At 39.1% G+C, this 17,298-nt stretch overlaps 1 protein-coding gene across 2 annotated transcripts in view; it reads right to left on the reverse strand.

Annotated features, from left to right (window-relative positions):
• Positions 1-17,298, reverse strand: part of LOC133753729 (P2R1A-PPP2R2A-interacting phosphatase regulator 1-like) — a 75,798-nt gene that overhangs the window by 10,149 nt on the left and 48,351 nt on the right. For both annotated transcript variants that reach the window (XM_062184424.1, XM_062184423.1), the window contains exon 10: positions 13,780-13,876. In XM_062184424.1, coding sequence (XP_062040408.1) covers positions 13,780-13,876 — 97 coding nt within the window. The remainder of the gene's footprint in view (positions 1-13,779; positions 13,877-17,298) is intronic.

Genomic DNA, 17,298 nt, shown 5'->3' on the forward strand with positions numbered 1-17,298 from the left:
AGAATTTTAGGAGAGACTGGTGCAATGGCGTAGTGGGTTAAGCCACTGCCTGTAATGCCAACATTCCATATGGGTGTCAAGACTTGGCTGTTCAAGATCTGGCTGCTTCCACTTCCAATCCACCTCCCTGCTAATGCACCTGGGAAAGCAGCAGAGGATGAATGGCCCAAGTGCTTGCACAATCCCTGCACCAGGATGAAGCTCCTGGCTCCTGGCTTCAGCCTGGCCCAGCCCAGGTATTGTTACCATTTGGAGAGTGAACCAGCAGATAAAAGATCTCTCTCTCTCTGTCTCTCCCTCTCTCTGTCTCTAACTCTGCCTCTCAAATAAATAATTTTTTTAAAAAAAAGATTTTATTTTATTTATTTGAGAGGCAGAGTTACAGACAATGAGAGGGAGAGACAGAAAGGTCTTCCATCTGTTGGTTCACTCCCCAAATGGCCGCAACGGCTGGAGTTGTGCCGATCTGAAGCCAGGAGCCAGGTGCCTCTTCCCAGTCTCCCAACGACTTGGGCCATCTTCTATTGCTTTCCTAGGCCATAGCAGAGAGCTGGATTGGAAGAGGGGCAGCCAGGACTAGAACCGGCACCCATATGGGATGCCAGTGCCACAGGCGGAAGATTAACCTACTGAGCCATGGTGCCGGCCCCAATAAATCTTTTTAAAAAATAAATGAATATGCCTTGCCAATGGGAACATGAAGTGGTAAAATCACTTGGAAAATAGGCTGACGATTTCTTACAAAGTTAAACATGAGTTCACCACACTATATTGCAGTTCTACAAAGTATTTACCCTAAAGAATACATCTGCACAAAGGCTTAAAAACAAATATTCATTACAGTTTTATTAGTAACAGCCATCAATTGGAAACAATCCAAATATTCATCAACATGCTGAAATTCATATGGAGGCACAGGAGACCTCGAATAGCTAAAGCAATCTTGTACAACAAAAACAAAGCCCGAGGCATCAAAATACCAGACTTCAAGACATACTACAGGGCAGTTGTAATCAAAACAGCATGGTACTGGTCCAGAAACAGATGGATAGACCAATGGAACAGAATAGATACACCAGAAATCAATCCAAACATCTACAGCCAACCAATTCCTGGAGCAAGGACAGTCTATTCAACAAATGGTGCTGGGAAAACTGGATTTCCACACAGAGAAGCATGAAGCAAGATCCCTACCTTTCACCTTACACAAAAATCCACTCAACATGGATTAAAGATCTAAATCTACGACCCGACACCATCAAATTATTAGAGAACATTGGAGAAACCCTGCAAGATATAGGTACCAGCAAAGACTTCTTGGAAAAGACCCCGGAGGCACAGGCAGTCAAAGCCAAAATTAACAATTGGGATTGCATCAAATTGAGAAGTTTCTGTGCTGCAAAAGAAACAGTCAGGAAAGTAAAGAGGCAACCGATAGAATGGGAAAAAATATCTGCAAACTATGCAACCGATAAAGGATTAATAACCAGAATCTACAAAGAGATCAAGAAACTCCACAACAACAAAACAAACAACCCACTTAAGAGATGGGCCAAGGACTCAAGAGAGGAAATCCAAATGGCCAACAGACACATGAAAAAATGTTCAGAATCACTAGCAATTAGGGAAAGGCAAATCAAAACCACAATGAGGTTTCACCTCACCCCGGTTAGAATGGCTCACATACAGAAATCTACCAACAACAGATGCTGGCGAGGATGTGGGGGAAAAGGGACACTAACGCACTGTTGGTGGGAATGCAAACTGGTAAAGTCACTATGGAAGTCAGTTTGGAGATTCCTCGGAAACCTGAATACAACCCCACCATACAGCCCAGCCATCCCACTCCTTGGAATTTACCCAAAGGAAATTAAATTGGCAAATAAAAGAGCTGCCTGCACCTTAATGTTTATTGCAGCTCAATTCACAATAGCGAAGACATGGAATCAACCTAAATGCCCATCAACAAAAGAATGGATAAAGAATTATGGGACATGTAATCTATAGAATACTATACAGCAGTAAAAAAATAAAATAAAATCCGGTCATTTGTAACAAAATGGAGGAATCTGGAACACATCATGCTGAGTGAAATAAGCCAGTCCCAAAGGGACAAATATCATATGTTCTCCCTGATCAGGGACAACTAACAGCACCTAAAAGGAAACCTGTTGAAGTGAAATGGACACCATGAGAAACAATGACTTGATCAGCCCTTATCCCGACTGTCAAGCAACAACTTACTACGTTATTCCTTTTAGTATTTTTTTTGTTCTCCTTAATACCATTGGTTGAACTCTTTAATTAACACACAACTATTCTTAGGTGTTTAAATTTAACTGAAAAGTGATCCCTGTTAAATATAAGAGTGGGAATAAGAGAAGGAGGAGATGCACAGTTTGGGACATGCTCAATCGGACTTACCCCTAATGGTAGAGTTAGAAACGTGCCATGGGATTCCAATTCAATCCCATCAAGGTGGCATGTACCAATGCCATCTCACTAGTCCAAGTGATCAGTTTCAGTTCATAATTGATTATAATGATAGGATTAAGAGTCAAAGGGATCACACAAACAAGACTGGTGTCTGCTAATACTAACTGATAGAATTAAAAAGGAGGGAACGATCCAACATGGGAAGTGGGATACACAGCAGACTCATAGAATGGCAGATGTCCTAAACAGCACTCTGGCCTCAGAATCGGCCCTTAAGGCATTTGGATCTGGCTAAGAAGCCCATGAGAGTATTTCAGGCATGGAAAACCAAGACACTCTGACAAAAACAAAAAAATGACCTAAATGAAAGATCTCTGTGAGTGAGATCCCAGCGGAAAGTATGGGACATCAAAGAAGGAGGCACCTTTCTCTGAAGGGAGGAGAAAACTTCCACTTTGATTATAGCTATGTCTAAATAAGATCGGAGTTGGCAAACTCAAGAAGCTTTCATAGCCTTGGAAGCTCATGACAAGAGTCTCGGGTGATTACTGACATCATAAATAAGAGTGTCAATTGTTAAATCAACAACAGGAGTCACTGTGCACTTACTCCCCATGTAGGATTTCTGTCCTTAATGTGTTGTACTATGTGAATTAACGGCATAACTAGTACTCAAACAGTACTTTATACTTTGTGTTCTGTGTGGATGCAAACTGTTGAAATCTTTACTTAGTATATACTAAACTTATCTTCTGTATATAAAGATAATTGAAAATGAATCTTGATGTGAATGAGATGGGAGAGGGAGCGGGAGATGGGAAGGTTGCAGGTGGGAGGGAGGTTATGGGGGGGAAAGCTGCTATAATCCAAAAGCTGTACTTTGGAAATTTATATTTATTAAATAAAAGTTAAAAAAACAAATATTCATCAACAGGTGAATGCATAAATAAGTCACACCATACACAGACAGTACAATGATGATTCTGCAATAAATAATAATGAACTACTGATACAGAAAGCAATTCAGATGGATGTTAAAGACACTATTCCAAGCAAAAATAGTCATACACAAAAAAGAGCATACCATATGACCACATATGCATGAAATTCTAAGGAAGAGCAATCTACTCTTAGTGCTAAAAAGGAGATTAGTGAGCAATCAGTGTAGACAGCAGTAGGAGTGGAGGCAGATTAATTGTTAAGAGGCAGTGAACTTTTTCTGTGGTGACTGAAATGATATATACCATGATGTTAAATTTAAAATGGGTATAATCTGTAAAATGTAAATTATATGGCAATAAAATTGATTTTTAAAACTTCAAAAATGGAAAACTTTAAAAGTTGAAGTTTTATAGTTTTTGCTGCTTAGCAAGCATTGAATAGTAATCACCCTGTATAAACTGTATACTAAGATGTAGTGCACATAATTATGAAAATACTCTTTTGAAAAAACTAAGTACACAGGCACATATACATAATGGAAGCCACTAGGCTCAGTGCTATTTGGAGTTGGTGTATATAGCTTATCAGATTCTTTTGAAAAGTGCCTATTATGTAGGAAGAGTGGCAAAATGGATAGGCCAAGAATTCATTAGACTGGAAAGAAGATCAATGTGTACACTGGATAGGGCAGGAGAGCTGGAGCAGGTAAAGGACAAGAAGTGATATTTTACATCAATATAACTCCAGCCCGTCTCTGTCATCTTGTGTGGTACCTCTCAGTCGAGAGAACACTCAAACCTCACGCAGATTAACCTTGTCTAACTCAGCTCTACTGTTGACCAAAAGTCAGAAAAATTGGCACCAACAAATAGGACAAACACTAGAAAACGATACAGGACAAGAGGTTCTCCAAAGTCCTTGACCAAGCTGTGAGAAATCCCTTGCCCTCTCCATCAGTTTGGAGGCAATCTTATTTTTTGTTCAGTATTTGGTAAAAAGCTTTACTAGCAGGGCAGGGCTGGTGATGTGGCACAGTAGGTTGAGCTGCTGCCTACAGCGCTGGCATCCTACATGGGCACTGATTCAAGTCTCAAATGCTCCACTTCTGATCCAGTTCCCTATTAATGGCCTGGGAAAGCAGCAGAAGATGGCTCAAGGGCTTGGATCCCCATGCATGCAGTCCTGGCCATGGCAGCCATTTGGGAAGTGAACCAGCAGATCAAAGATATCTCTCTGCCGGCGCCATGGCTCAATAGGCTAATCCTCCTGCGGCGCCAGCACACAGGGTTCTAGTCCCAGTTGGGGGGCTGGATTCTGTCCCGGTTGCTCCTCTTCCAGTCAGTCTAGCTCTCTGCTGTGGCCCAGGAGTGCAGTGGAGGATGGCCCAAGTGCTTGGGCCCTGCACCCGCATGGGAGACCAGGAGAAGCACCTGGCTCCTGGCTTCAGATCAGCATGGTACGCCGGCTGCAGCGGGCATTGGGGGGTGAACCAACGGAAAAGGAAGACCTTTCTCTCTGTCTCTCTCTCTCTCACTGTCCACTCTGCCTGTCAAAAAGAAAGAAAGAGAGAGAGAGAGAGAGAGAGAGAGAAAGGAAGAAAGAAATCTGCATCTGTCTGTCTCTCTGTGTAACTCTTTCAAATGAGTAGATAAATCTTAAAAAAAAAAAAAGCTCTACTAATGTTTTAATAAACACAGGAGATTGGATGAGGAATTGGCCTGGAATATTTTATTCATCTAGATAGTCCTAGAAATTACAAGGTGGATAGCAACAGATAATTCAATGTCTCTCACATAATATTAGGATAGGATTCAGAGTATAGAATAAACTGAGATATATTCTGAAGTTATTTTAATCAGAGGACTCTCATAATACAATTTTATAAAAACTGAGATTTCTGGGTGCCATACTTTAAGGACATTGGATTTTGGATTTCTGGGTGCCATACTTTAAGGACATTGGATAAACTGGAAAATGTTGAGGTTAACGGTCAAGGTGATCATTAGAAACTATCTCAAAGGAAAATACAAAGCTTAGAATGGAAAACCTGGAGGAGAAAATATTTGTGGAGATAAGCTACCCATTGCCAAAAATCTGAAAGTCTATCTATGGGAGATGGAATAGATTTTGCTTATTTTGTGACATTCCTTATGACAAATTAGGATCAAAGAATGGAAGGTAGATTTAGTTCAATATCAGGAAGAATTTTTGAATGAGTAGAACTCTCCAACTGTTGAAAGACTCTTTGACTCTCCTTCAATGAAAGTTCAAAGGTAAGATAGTCCCCACCCCCTCACCTCCTCCCTCACATGATTAATAACTATGTGTAAGTTCCTAAAATATATTTAACATCTATTATTGCTCGAGTACATAAGTAGCATATATTCCATGTGGAAAAATTGGAAAATGTTAAGAGCAAAGCAAATAAAAACAAAAGCAATCTATCTTCCTACCTCCCAGAAATGTAAACATTTTGGCATACAGCTTACAGATTTTTTTCCTGTTATATATCGCTATAAAAGATGTACATAAGAACAAAAATGAGATCCCATTAATCACACTGCTTTTTAACTTTACAATACAGTGTAAACATCTTTCAATAGCAAGTGATACATGACTGTGCCATCATTCTTAATGGGTGCAAACAGCTCCGTGGAATGAATGTACTATGATTTGTTTAACCCAATGTTTCCCAAAGGTATTCTATGTAACATCAATTCCACATGATGTCCCTCAAAAAACAGACCATAGATTAAACAGTTTGAAAATGCTTCATTTCATATCCCAACCCTACCTTTCTCAATGCTAAAGGAATGAGTTTAACTGAGTTTCCCCAAATGTATTTGACCACAGACTCCCTCTAGGCTCCCTCTTCCTTAATTCTTTAGGACACTTACCCCTTCACATTATACAGGACACCCTGGTAAATTCTGGATTACCTGATCTCAGTGTTAGATCAGCATTTTTGTTGTTGTTGCTTCACATAGAATTTATTATTATTTTAACTTTTTTAAAATATATAATTCAATAGCATTAATTATATTCACAATGCTGTGCAACCATCACTATTATCTATTTCCAACTTTTTTTTTTATCACCCAAACAGAAACTCTGTACCCCACCCTTAGGTAACCGCTAATCTACTGTTTGCCTTTATGATTTTATCTATTCTAAATACTTCATGAGAGAATTAATACAATATTTGCTCTTTTGTGACTTTTTCACTTGCATAATGTTGCCAGATGCATGCATCCATGTTGTAGCACACGGCCTGAGTTCATTCCTTTATTTGTGGCCCAGCTTCATCATTGTAGACATGGATAGTGAGCCGTCCCAGCACTATTTGTTGAAGACCATAGGTTGTACACATATAATGTTTCACATTTACAAATAACATTACAATAAGCATCCTTCACAATCTGCCCCATGTTTTTCCCTAAGAAACTGGAAGTGTTATGTGAAAAGATGTACACCCTTTGAAAGCTTCTGATACACACTACCAAACTTCCTTCAGAAAGGACATTAGAAATCCACCACAGTGAATTCAAATACCACTTTCCCCATACTCTCAACAGCCTTGTATATTCTACTATTAAAAAAAAATTAAAAAAAAAAAACACAACACTCTGTTAATATGGCATGAAAATGTATTCCGAATCAAGTTGGAGGGAGTTTTAGCTGAACTTCCTTCAGCAGCCCTAACATGCTGGCCTCAGTACATTTCTTTTCAAAGACCCCCATTCTTCTGAAAAGATCATTCAAGATTAGGACATGATGTAAACTCCAGTAGTGTTTAATATGTGTCTAGTTAAGGAAGCAAACTAACTTTCAGAAGAGCGAGACTAGAAATGGAAGGTATAATTAGGTTCCTCTGCTGGATAATGTAATTTTTAAGTATTTCCTTCCTCAGCACAAAGCCACAAGCCAGCTGTTTGTGACTTTCAAGTGTGTCTTTTTTCATTTGTGTTTAATGCAGAGTTACCAAACACAAGAGCCATGCCAAGAAATAAGCTAAATTGACCTTAGAGGGCTTTTCTTATAGCCATATGATAATTAGCAAGGAAAAAGAAAAGGCTCTTCTGCTGGTAGTCTGCTTTTTAGTGCTAATTGAGTACTTTCAGATGCCTATTGGGGTAGTGCTTTTATGGTTGATGTGGCTTTTGACCACGTCTCCCTTGCTTCTCTGAAACAAACATATCAAGTATATCTTTATTTTGTTTTTGCTAAAGCTGTAGCTACAGTACAAAGAAAATTTTATGGTGAGTGCTTTGTCAGTGGGAACTTGTTATGAGTATGGAAATCCTGAGAGGATCATTTATTCACACAAAACAAGAAACCAGGGGGAAATTAGTTTTCCACACTTCATCATAAATCATGCATAATTCAGAGAAGAGAGGAAACCATTGATGAGGCTGAGCAAAATGAGTTTCTTGTTGTCAGAAAGAATAAAAATATTAGGTACAAAGCTCTCAAACTTCCTAAATATTTTCTTAAAGCATTCTGAAGTGTATTGCCACCTTGACTTCCACTGTCATGCTAGCAAAGATGAAGGCAGATGTTTTCACAGAATCAATAGTAAGAGGCAGAGAGACCTTATAAATGTCAAACCCAACTCTATTTTATAGAGCCCAGAAAGGTGAAATGACCTGCCCCAAATCACACAGAGCAGAGATACAAAGCAGATCTCATGATTGTTGTACTCACTGAGAATGTAGTCTGATTACTCCCCAAAAGGTGGACATGAACAATTATTACCTATTTACTTCGCTGTCAGTAAAGCCACAGGAGATCTCCAACTTCATGCAAGAGTATGATAAAAAGTTTGCAGAAAATGGAATTAAAAGATAAGTTTACTTTACTGCAAAAAATATTGAAATACATACCCTGGATCTTCAAAAAGTTCATGGAAAATGTGTCTTACCAAAAACCTACACATGGATTTCGAAAAACAAAAATTGTACCAAAATAAACTTATCTTTTAATTCAATTTTTCCACACACTTTTTGAAGTATTCTTATATATGTTGCTATTGGTCAGTTTATAGTCAGTTAAAACTGTAATTCATAGCCGGTGCCATGGCTTAACAGGCTAATCCTCCGCCTTGCGGCGCCGGCACACCGGGTTCTAGTCCGGGTCGGGGCGCTGGATTCTATCCCGGTTGCCCCTCTTCCAGGCCAGCTCTCTGCTATGGCCCGGGAAGGCAGTGGAGGATGGCCCAAGTGCTTGGGCCCTGCACCTGCATGGGAGACCAGGAGAAGCGCCTGGCTCCTGGCTTCGGATCAGCGCAATTGCCGGCCGCAGCGGCCATTGGAGGGTGAACCAACGGCAAAAAGGAAGACCTTTCTCTCTGTCTCTCTCTCACTATCCACTCTGCCTGTCAAAAAATAAATAAATAAATAAATATTTTTTAAAAAAACTGTAATTCATTTAATTCATTTCTTCTGAGATCATAGTCATTAAGTCTCCGACTATTAAGAGGATTGAGAAAATTTCCAAGATTCCTATATGGCATATGTAATATAGACAGTTGTGAAAATCAGTCTTTGCTTACTCTTTGTTTAAGAACTAAGTTGTAAGAAATCGGAGAGACATCATGGAATTTCAGAGGTACAAAGATTACTTTCTGCTGGGCTACTTACAGTTCCCTGGCCTTTTCTAAATTCACAATTTCAACTATCTGACTGTGAAGTATACCTATATAATATAGTTTTAAATTCAACTTTTAAAATCTAAATATTTAAAAAACACTTCAGGCAAATTGTAATTAGTTTTTCTCACAGATATCCAAAGTACTATACATGTACTTTCATCATAGATATTTATATATAATTGTTTCTAGGTGAACTTTAAAAATTGACTTAGGAGGTAAGATTAAATATATGCTGCCCCGGAAGAACTAATAATTCAAGATAATGCAGAATTAGAAGCATAGCTCATATTCTTTTTTTTTTTTAATTTTTTAATTTTTTGACAGGCAGAGTGGACAGTGAGAGAGAGAGAGACAAAGAGAAAGGTCTTCCTTTTGTCATTGGTTCACCCTCCAATGGCCACCGCGGTTGGCGCACTGCAGCCGGCGCACCGCGCTGATCCGATGGCAGGAGCCAGGTGCTTCTCCTGGTCTCCCATGGGGTGCAGGGCCCAAGGACTTGGGCCATCCTCCACTGCACTCCCTGGCCACAGCAGAGAGCTGGCCTGGAAGAGGGGCAACCGGGACAGAATCCGGTGCCCGGACCGGGACTAGAACCTGGTGTGCCGGCGCCACAAGGCGGAGGATTAGCCTAGTGAGCCGCGGCGCCGGCCAACATAGCTCATATTCTTTTAAGAACTCATTTGGTCTCAGTTCCAAAGAGCCAATGAAACAATCCACCCAGATACAAACTCTAACCCTGAAAGAGGTTTCTAATTGTGACAGTTGTCCAACAATAGAATGAACTGTCTTGTGAGAGAGTCAGTTCATTACTTCAGGATTTCAGACTAAGGTTAAAAGATAGTCTAGTTGGAAGTTTTAAAATGATTCCTGTACTGAGAGGTAGATTAAAAGGCTTCTGAAATCCTCTAATTCTAAGGCTCAATGACTCCAATCTTACCTTTCTAGCCTACTTTTACAGCACAGGGGTCCTTTTATCTGTGTCTCTTTAACCTTATTATCATAGACTTCTTTTGTATCACTTATTTTTGTACTTATTTTGTACTTACGTTATTTTGCTTTAAGAAAGGGAAAGTATTTCATATATTCTACCTCTTTTAGTACAGTTGCCTATACACAGGAAGTATTCATTAGATTTTATTGAATAAAAATTTTATTGAAATTACAAGTTTGATTGATTGCTTTACTTGATACCATTTTTAAGAACAATACTTTTTTTTTCCTCATTGGAAAACCCAATTTATTATTACAGTGAATTTTCATGTGAATCTCAGTGAATCATTAGGGTGAGTTTAGAGTGTTGCTCTTTCATAAAGCAGTAAATAAAATGGAAATGCTTGTTTGAACACATAATTAAAGCTTAAAATGATCCTTTAAAAATATTTGAAAAACATATTTCCTCTTTCACGTATCCTTTTTTTTTAATGTTGTGAAACTAGAAAAAAATAATATATGAAGAAGACATAGTAACACACAAAACATAGTCACCTTTTGTTCTCACATTTTTGAACCTGAGTTATGGGATACACAATTTTTAAAACTAATTTAAGAATAATGACAAAAGTAAAAGCAAAATTACAAAATTACATTGTGATGGGTTGAATTATATACCCATAAAAGATATGCTGAAGTCCTAATCCCAGGTAAGATTTTACCTTATCTGGAAATAGGGTCTTTGCAGTTTGTAATCAAGTTAAGATGAAGTTATGCTAAATTAAGACAGCCCAAATTCAATGAATGGTGTCTGTAACAAGGTTATTTAGGGGGCCGGCACTGTGGCATAGGCAGTAAAACTGCCATCTGTGATGCCAGCAACCCATATGGGTGTTGGTTCGAGATTCAGCTGCTCCACAGCCAATCCAGCTCCCTGCTAAGGCACCTGGAAAAGCAGTGGAGTATGACCCGAGTGCTTGAGCCCCTGTACCCAAGTAGAAGACCCGGATGAAGCTCTTAATTCCTGGATTTGGCCTGGCCCAGACCCGGCCCTTGAGACCATTTAGGGAGTGAACCAAGGGACTGGAGATCTCTTGCTCTCTTTCTCTTCCTCTCTCTGTGTAACTCTGACTTTCAAATAAATAAATCTTTAAAAAAAAAAAAAACACAAAAAAAGAAAGTTATGTGGAAACACAAGGACAAGAGAAAGCCCTCTGGATGGTGGAGGCAGAGATTGAGTGATACTTTTACAAATAAAAGATTGACAGAAAGGCTACGAGAGAGGCATGGGATAGATTCTCCTTCAGAGCATCCAGAAAGAACCAACTCTACTAATACCTTGATCTTGAACTTTTAGCCACCAGAACTTTGAGAAGAATACATTGTCACTGTTTTAAGCCACCAAGTCTGCATTTTGTTGTTGTTATTGTTGTTATGGAAGCCCTAGGAAACTAATACACGTCCTTCACTATGGAAAACTGATGTGATGATCCCTTGATGTGTTTAGGATGACAAAATACAGACTCACTGTAATTTTAAAAACCAGCACAAAACATCATTTAAAAATTACAATCATTTACATCTGAAAAGCAGTAAATGGGAACTCCCAAAACACAATCACAAAAGGCAACAGAATGGAGAACCAGCTATGAAATCCTTGATTCTGAGTATATATAGTGAATTGTGGCATCCTAAGTGTACACTTGAAAGAATAAAGCCTAACTCAACAGAGAAAAAGGAATTGTCTGAAGTGAGAAAACTGTATTGAGATACTCAAGATTATCCAGATTTACTGATAACAGTTCTTTATATAACTGAAAAGCAGTCCCATTCCTGTTGTTTACCTTTTCCATCTGTATTTCTTGTACTTGAACTTTGCACCCTTTGTACTACAAAACTTTTTGGCTCACATGTCAACGGTCCATGTGGACCAATTTTTTCTGTCAATGATCTGCTATTTCAGCAGGAAACATCATTGCAATGATGTTATGCTCACAATTGGTCCATGAATGGTCTGGCAAGCACAGAAGCTGAGTAACTGCAACAATATTTATAGTTCCTATGTCTTTAGCCAATTTATAAAATCCTGTCCCAGTTTTAGGAGACCATGATTATCCCCATAATCTTATACTTGGTTCATCATTTCTTAGATGAAAGAACCTTCCCCTACTTGTATATCCATTCTGATCAATTCCATTAGGGCCTTGTCAAAAAAAAAATCTTAGTTCTACAGTCTTTTTTCCCACATGGGGGCATACATACACCAGATTTCCACCATCCTAATGATTTCTAGTGACTAGAAAAGACCTTTTATAAATATTTTAGATAACTGTTCCTGTTTCATTAGCTGAGGGAACTCAAACCAATTTTCAACTTAATTTCATAAGTATCTGTTTCTATGTTCAAAATGTAAATACTATTCCAATTTCTTAAAGTAGTTACTTTAGAATTAAAATTTCAACATGATTTGTCTTGTTGAAAAAAACTTTTAAGACTCTGAAATAGAAAATTGGGGTTCAAACAAACATCATGGCCCTTAGGGAACAATTGGAAGCACATGATTCTTGCAGAAAAGCCCTAACATGTCAAGCTTGAATTTAATCAAGTCAGTAGTCAGGATGATGAATAAAAGGTAATTCATAAAAATGTTAAAGACTGCAATTTATTGACATTGCCTTTTTTCCACACTTAATTAGAATACAAAATTGATTAGAGCTAATCAGGTTGAGTACAAATTGAGTGAAGCCCCAATTACATATTGTTTTCTTTCTATTCAATTAACTTTTATTCATCTTGCTCTTCCCCTATCTTTCCTTTCCAACAAATTAAACATCCAAGGATTAATGTGCAAAATAGGCAATCCTCGGGTTAGTATGGTATAACTAGGTATGACTTTTCCTCACCAAGTCGAAACTAACAATGACTTGAAAAAATTACAATTAAAAACATAATTTTCAAAAATGATATTTTACATTTTTGGCTAATTTTTATAACGATTACAGTTTTACTTAGGACTAGAAAAATAGAATGTTTTATAGTATTTTTAACTTTTAAAAAATTTTTGTGAGTACATGTATTTTTCTAGTGGTAAGAACATCTTGGGATGTGTGAATCTTCTTAGTTGAAAGTTTATCTACCAGGATAAATGGAGAACCAGTATCAGAAGATGACACAGGAGAGATTGTGACAGTGCTGACTTTCCTGATGAATTACAAGAAGATTCATCACTACTACTGTTTCTATTAAGAGTATCTGAAGATAGAGTAGGAGAGGAGAAAACGCCACTCATTGATAACAGAATGCAAAAGATTGCTCTGTTCACTCTGCTTTGTCTGTACATGAATGCAAACTATGTGCTGCAAACAACTGGCACTAGTCACAAGAACACTACAATAAAATCAATAGTAACACTGAATAAAAATCCATCCCTGTAGTGCTCATTTTTATTATTAAAACATCCCTTCTTGAGCATATTTTTTCAATAATACTCTCAATCCAAGAAGGCAGACAAAAGTCAAAGAAAAAAAAAGATGGGGCAGAAGATGACTTTCCAAGCATGCATTTTATATACACCTTTAACACCTCTTAATCTACTACCAAAACTTCACCTCTAAAAGTGTGTCCACCAAATATTAAAATCATATACATTATGATTATTAAAAAAAGACCTAAATTTGATAGTATCCTTTTGGAAGATTAGTTTTATAACTAATAAAAATATTTAGTACTGTGCCATACTTCTCAGTGTACACCACAGTCAAAGTAAACTTAAAAACCAAGTGAAAAATGGCCAATGTTTAAAACCTCATGTTACTACTCACCACAGATCCTCTTCCGACAGCTGGGAAATATCAGAAGAAGGTACGTTGCTGGTAACTATGAAAATTTTCTTTGGTGGCTCTTCAAGTGTCCGTTCACCTGGGACAAAATAGTAGATCAAGATAGATAGGTTTTATTTAATATGATTGCTATGCTTTTAATTGCAAAAGTAATATTTATTCATTGCAGTTTATAAAATGCAGAAAAACACAAAGAACAAATTTTAAGTTACCATTATCCAGAGATAATCACTCGAGTGTATACACACATTTGGCTTTTAAGCAACATCATATTTGTACCATGTATAATAATATTTAATCTACTTTTTGTTGTTATAATTATTGTTTTGTGATATCAACTAAATTGTACAACATGATTTTGTATAGCTAGGTAGTAAAGTTATTTAATGAGTTTAATCTCATTCCTCATTCCTCATTCTAAACTTTTAGGTTGTTGCTATATTTATTTTTCTAAACAGACACAATGAACTCTATAGATAAATTCTTTTATAGTACACATAGAACAAAATAAATCTGTTTTTAAATATCAAGTAGAAACATCTAATCTCAAAAAACTGAACTGTTAAAATCTTTGCCTTGAAGTAAACGCTAAAATCTGTACAACGCTTCACATTCATCTGATAACTATGTCTGGGCCTAAGAAAAATGACACTCAGGCCCATAACTTCTAGGGTGGAGTATATCTGAATGATAAAACACTAAGGTCATCATTCAAAATTATCCCCAGAGATAGAGATTCCACAGACTTTCCTTAGCAGTATAATCATGGCTCATAAAGCTCGAGAGAAGTCTGGTATGCTATCCCTTGCCAGACTGCATTTACAGCAGTATGGAAAAACCACTCATTTATCCTCTTCAGTTTAAATGAAAAACATGACAAAGCAAAGCGAATTCCTAGCAAAAGAAGATTCAATTTTTCTTTGCTAAAACCAACATTACTGTAAAAACAATATTTATAGCTGCCCAATTCCTACAGCTCTCTTATAATTCCTGGTTGAAAAAAAAAAAAAGAAAAGAATTCCCACTTGAAAACTTACTTGCTCTTGCTTATTCCTAATGGAAGTAATTGCCACTTAAAACTGTAAAATATGCCTCCATATGTCTATTGGAAGGCCCTAATCTTTTTCTCATACTCTGCTCCATTTTCAAGGGTCCTCATTCTTTTCAGCTTCCCTTCCCCCACAGGATCTCTTTTTTATTTTTATACCATGTTTCCTCACATATCATTTGTATTCATGGGCTCCAAATAAGATTTGGTCTGTCATTCCCCAAATGAAAATTTATATTCCAAAATATTTAAATAAAATCAGATTTCTATTGATCTCTTACTGTATCAGGCCTAAAGTGGTCAGATTAATTTTTACCAAATTTGTGTTAGGGTATGCTTGGGAAAATTTGACTTAAATATAGACTACATGAGAACACTGGGCCTGAACCCCCAGGCCTGATGAAACTGGGAGCAGGCAGATAATGTAGAGCCCAGTGGAATGTTTATTGCTACAGAAAGCCCTGCACCTGAGCACATACAATGCACTATAAAAGTTTTTCTGCATGCCCCCCACCCACCTTATCACCGTCCAAGTGGTGCTCTGCACCTCTCCCAACAAGCAGCTTAAGAAGGGACTCTGCGTGCTGCTCAAATGGAATGAAGTCTAGTTTCCAATTTTTTTTTTTTTTTTTTTTGAGAGGCAGAGTGGATAGTGAGAGAGAGAGACAGAGAGAAAGGTCTTCCTTTTTGCCGTTGGTTCACCCTCCAATGGCCACTTCGGCTGGCTCATCGCGCTGATCCGAAGCCAGGAGCCAGGTGCTTCTCCTGGTCTCCCATGCGGGTGCAGGGCCCAAGGACCTGGGCCATCCTCCACTGCCTTCCTGGGCCATAGCAGAGAGCTGGCCTGGAAGAGGGGCAACCGGGTTAGAATCCGGCGCCCCGACCGGGACTAGTACCCGGTGTGCTAGCGCCACAAGGCGGAGGATTAGCCTGTTAAGCCACGGCGCCGGCCTGAAGTCTAGTTTCAAACACCCTGTCCTCTGTCCCAGCAGGCTCAACCCCCACTCTCCACGACACCCCCCTCCCGCCACCCGACTCTGTCCTCCCTAGAATAAAGTCTTCTCTACTTTAACTAGCTGTCTCCTCTCCTTCTTTGAACCTTAAAACCCTAAAAGCTAACATAATGGTGCTGAAACCCGGGATGAAGGCAGGCTCAGGCGACCAGTCCACTGCTGACTTCCCTCCTTACTGTCATTCTAAGTACCTCTCCCCTCCAGTACCCTCCGTAAAGTGACTCAAGGGGCCTGGAAGTGTGACACCTCTCCAGAACTCCCCAGATAAGTTGAGAACTGCCTTCACCTCTTATTCTCTCACTCCCTGCTTACGCTTGCTGTCTTCTGTTGGATCTCTCCTCTACATCCAATACTGGACCTGATTTTCAGCCCGTTGGACTGGTGAAAGTTGGCCCCTGTCTCCCCAAAGCACAGTGGGGCAGACTGGCCATTGTCGCCTGCCTCTGGGACTTTGGCCCCATTCCCCCTTCCTTTTTAAAAGTTCCAGGAACAAGCGGAGACCTCTTGGAGGTCTAACATGGGAGGGACTGGTCCCACTTTTGGGCAGGGACACCTGTCTGGAAAAGTCTGGACCACTCTTACTCTTCTCCAGGAGAAGAGCTTGGTTACATGTGGGGCTCCTTAAGAGGATGCTCTAAGTGAGTGACCCTCCAGCTTTCTGGCCTCATTCTACCAGATCCAGGGGCTCTGAAATTCCTCACATTCTGTCTGACTCCTCTCTGGCCTATTAAGAAACCTGTGCACCATGGGCCTAAGAAGGGAGATAAGGCCAAAATAACGAATTTTGCCCTCTACTAAGTAAGAATTGGACAGTTGTTCTAAATGGCTAAAATAAATGGCTAAAATTCGGCACTTTTGACCTCCATATTCTCCATGATCTTGATAACTTTACACAGAGAAATGACAATTGGCCTGAGGTTCCCTATGTCCAGGTTTCTCCATAACCGTCCTTCATTTTGTCACCTATCAGATTCTTCTCCTTAGGAATCTCTCTCTCTCTTTCTGCATCCGGAGGGGGTGCCCATCGGCTCTGATGGATGCCCTCCCCATTAAACCCTGTTATTGCACACTGCTACTCTATCTCACATCTAAATCCTCAGTTGCACAAAGACAAAACCTCTGTTCCAGCCATCTCCAGTAATACATTTGGCAGAGCTAGTCAGGAAAAAACTCAAGAACAGTGGTAAGTTCTGAGCAACTTTCCTTCGAAGAATGCTTTATGCCTAGCTGCCTTCTATCATTTCCCCTACCTTGTCTAATGGCAGCCAAAGTCTCGTTGCTGATATTTCATGGAGACAGAGGTTTGCCCACTCTCTTTCAGCCTAGCCACCTTGGCATCTCCCTGCCTTGCTCTCTCTTTCCACCAAAGTCTCTTTGCTCCACTCATGCTAGAGGAATATCTTAACAGGAGACCTAGGCCAACTTACTCTCTCAAACTCT

Source organism: Lepus europaeus, chromosome X (assembly GCF_033115175.1).
Source record: "Lepus europaeus isolate LE1 chromosome X, mLepTim1.pri, whole genome shotgun sequence".
NCBI classification, from domain to species: Eukaryota; Metazoa; Chordata; class Mammalia; order Lagomorpha; family Leporidae; genus Lepus; species Lepus europaeus.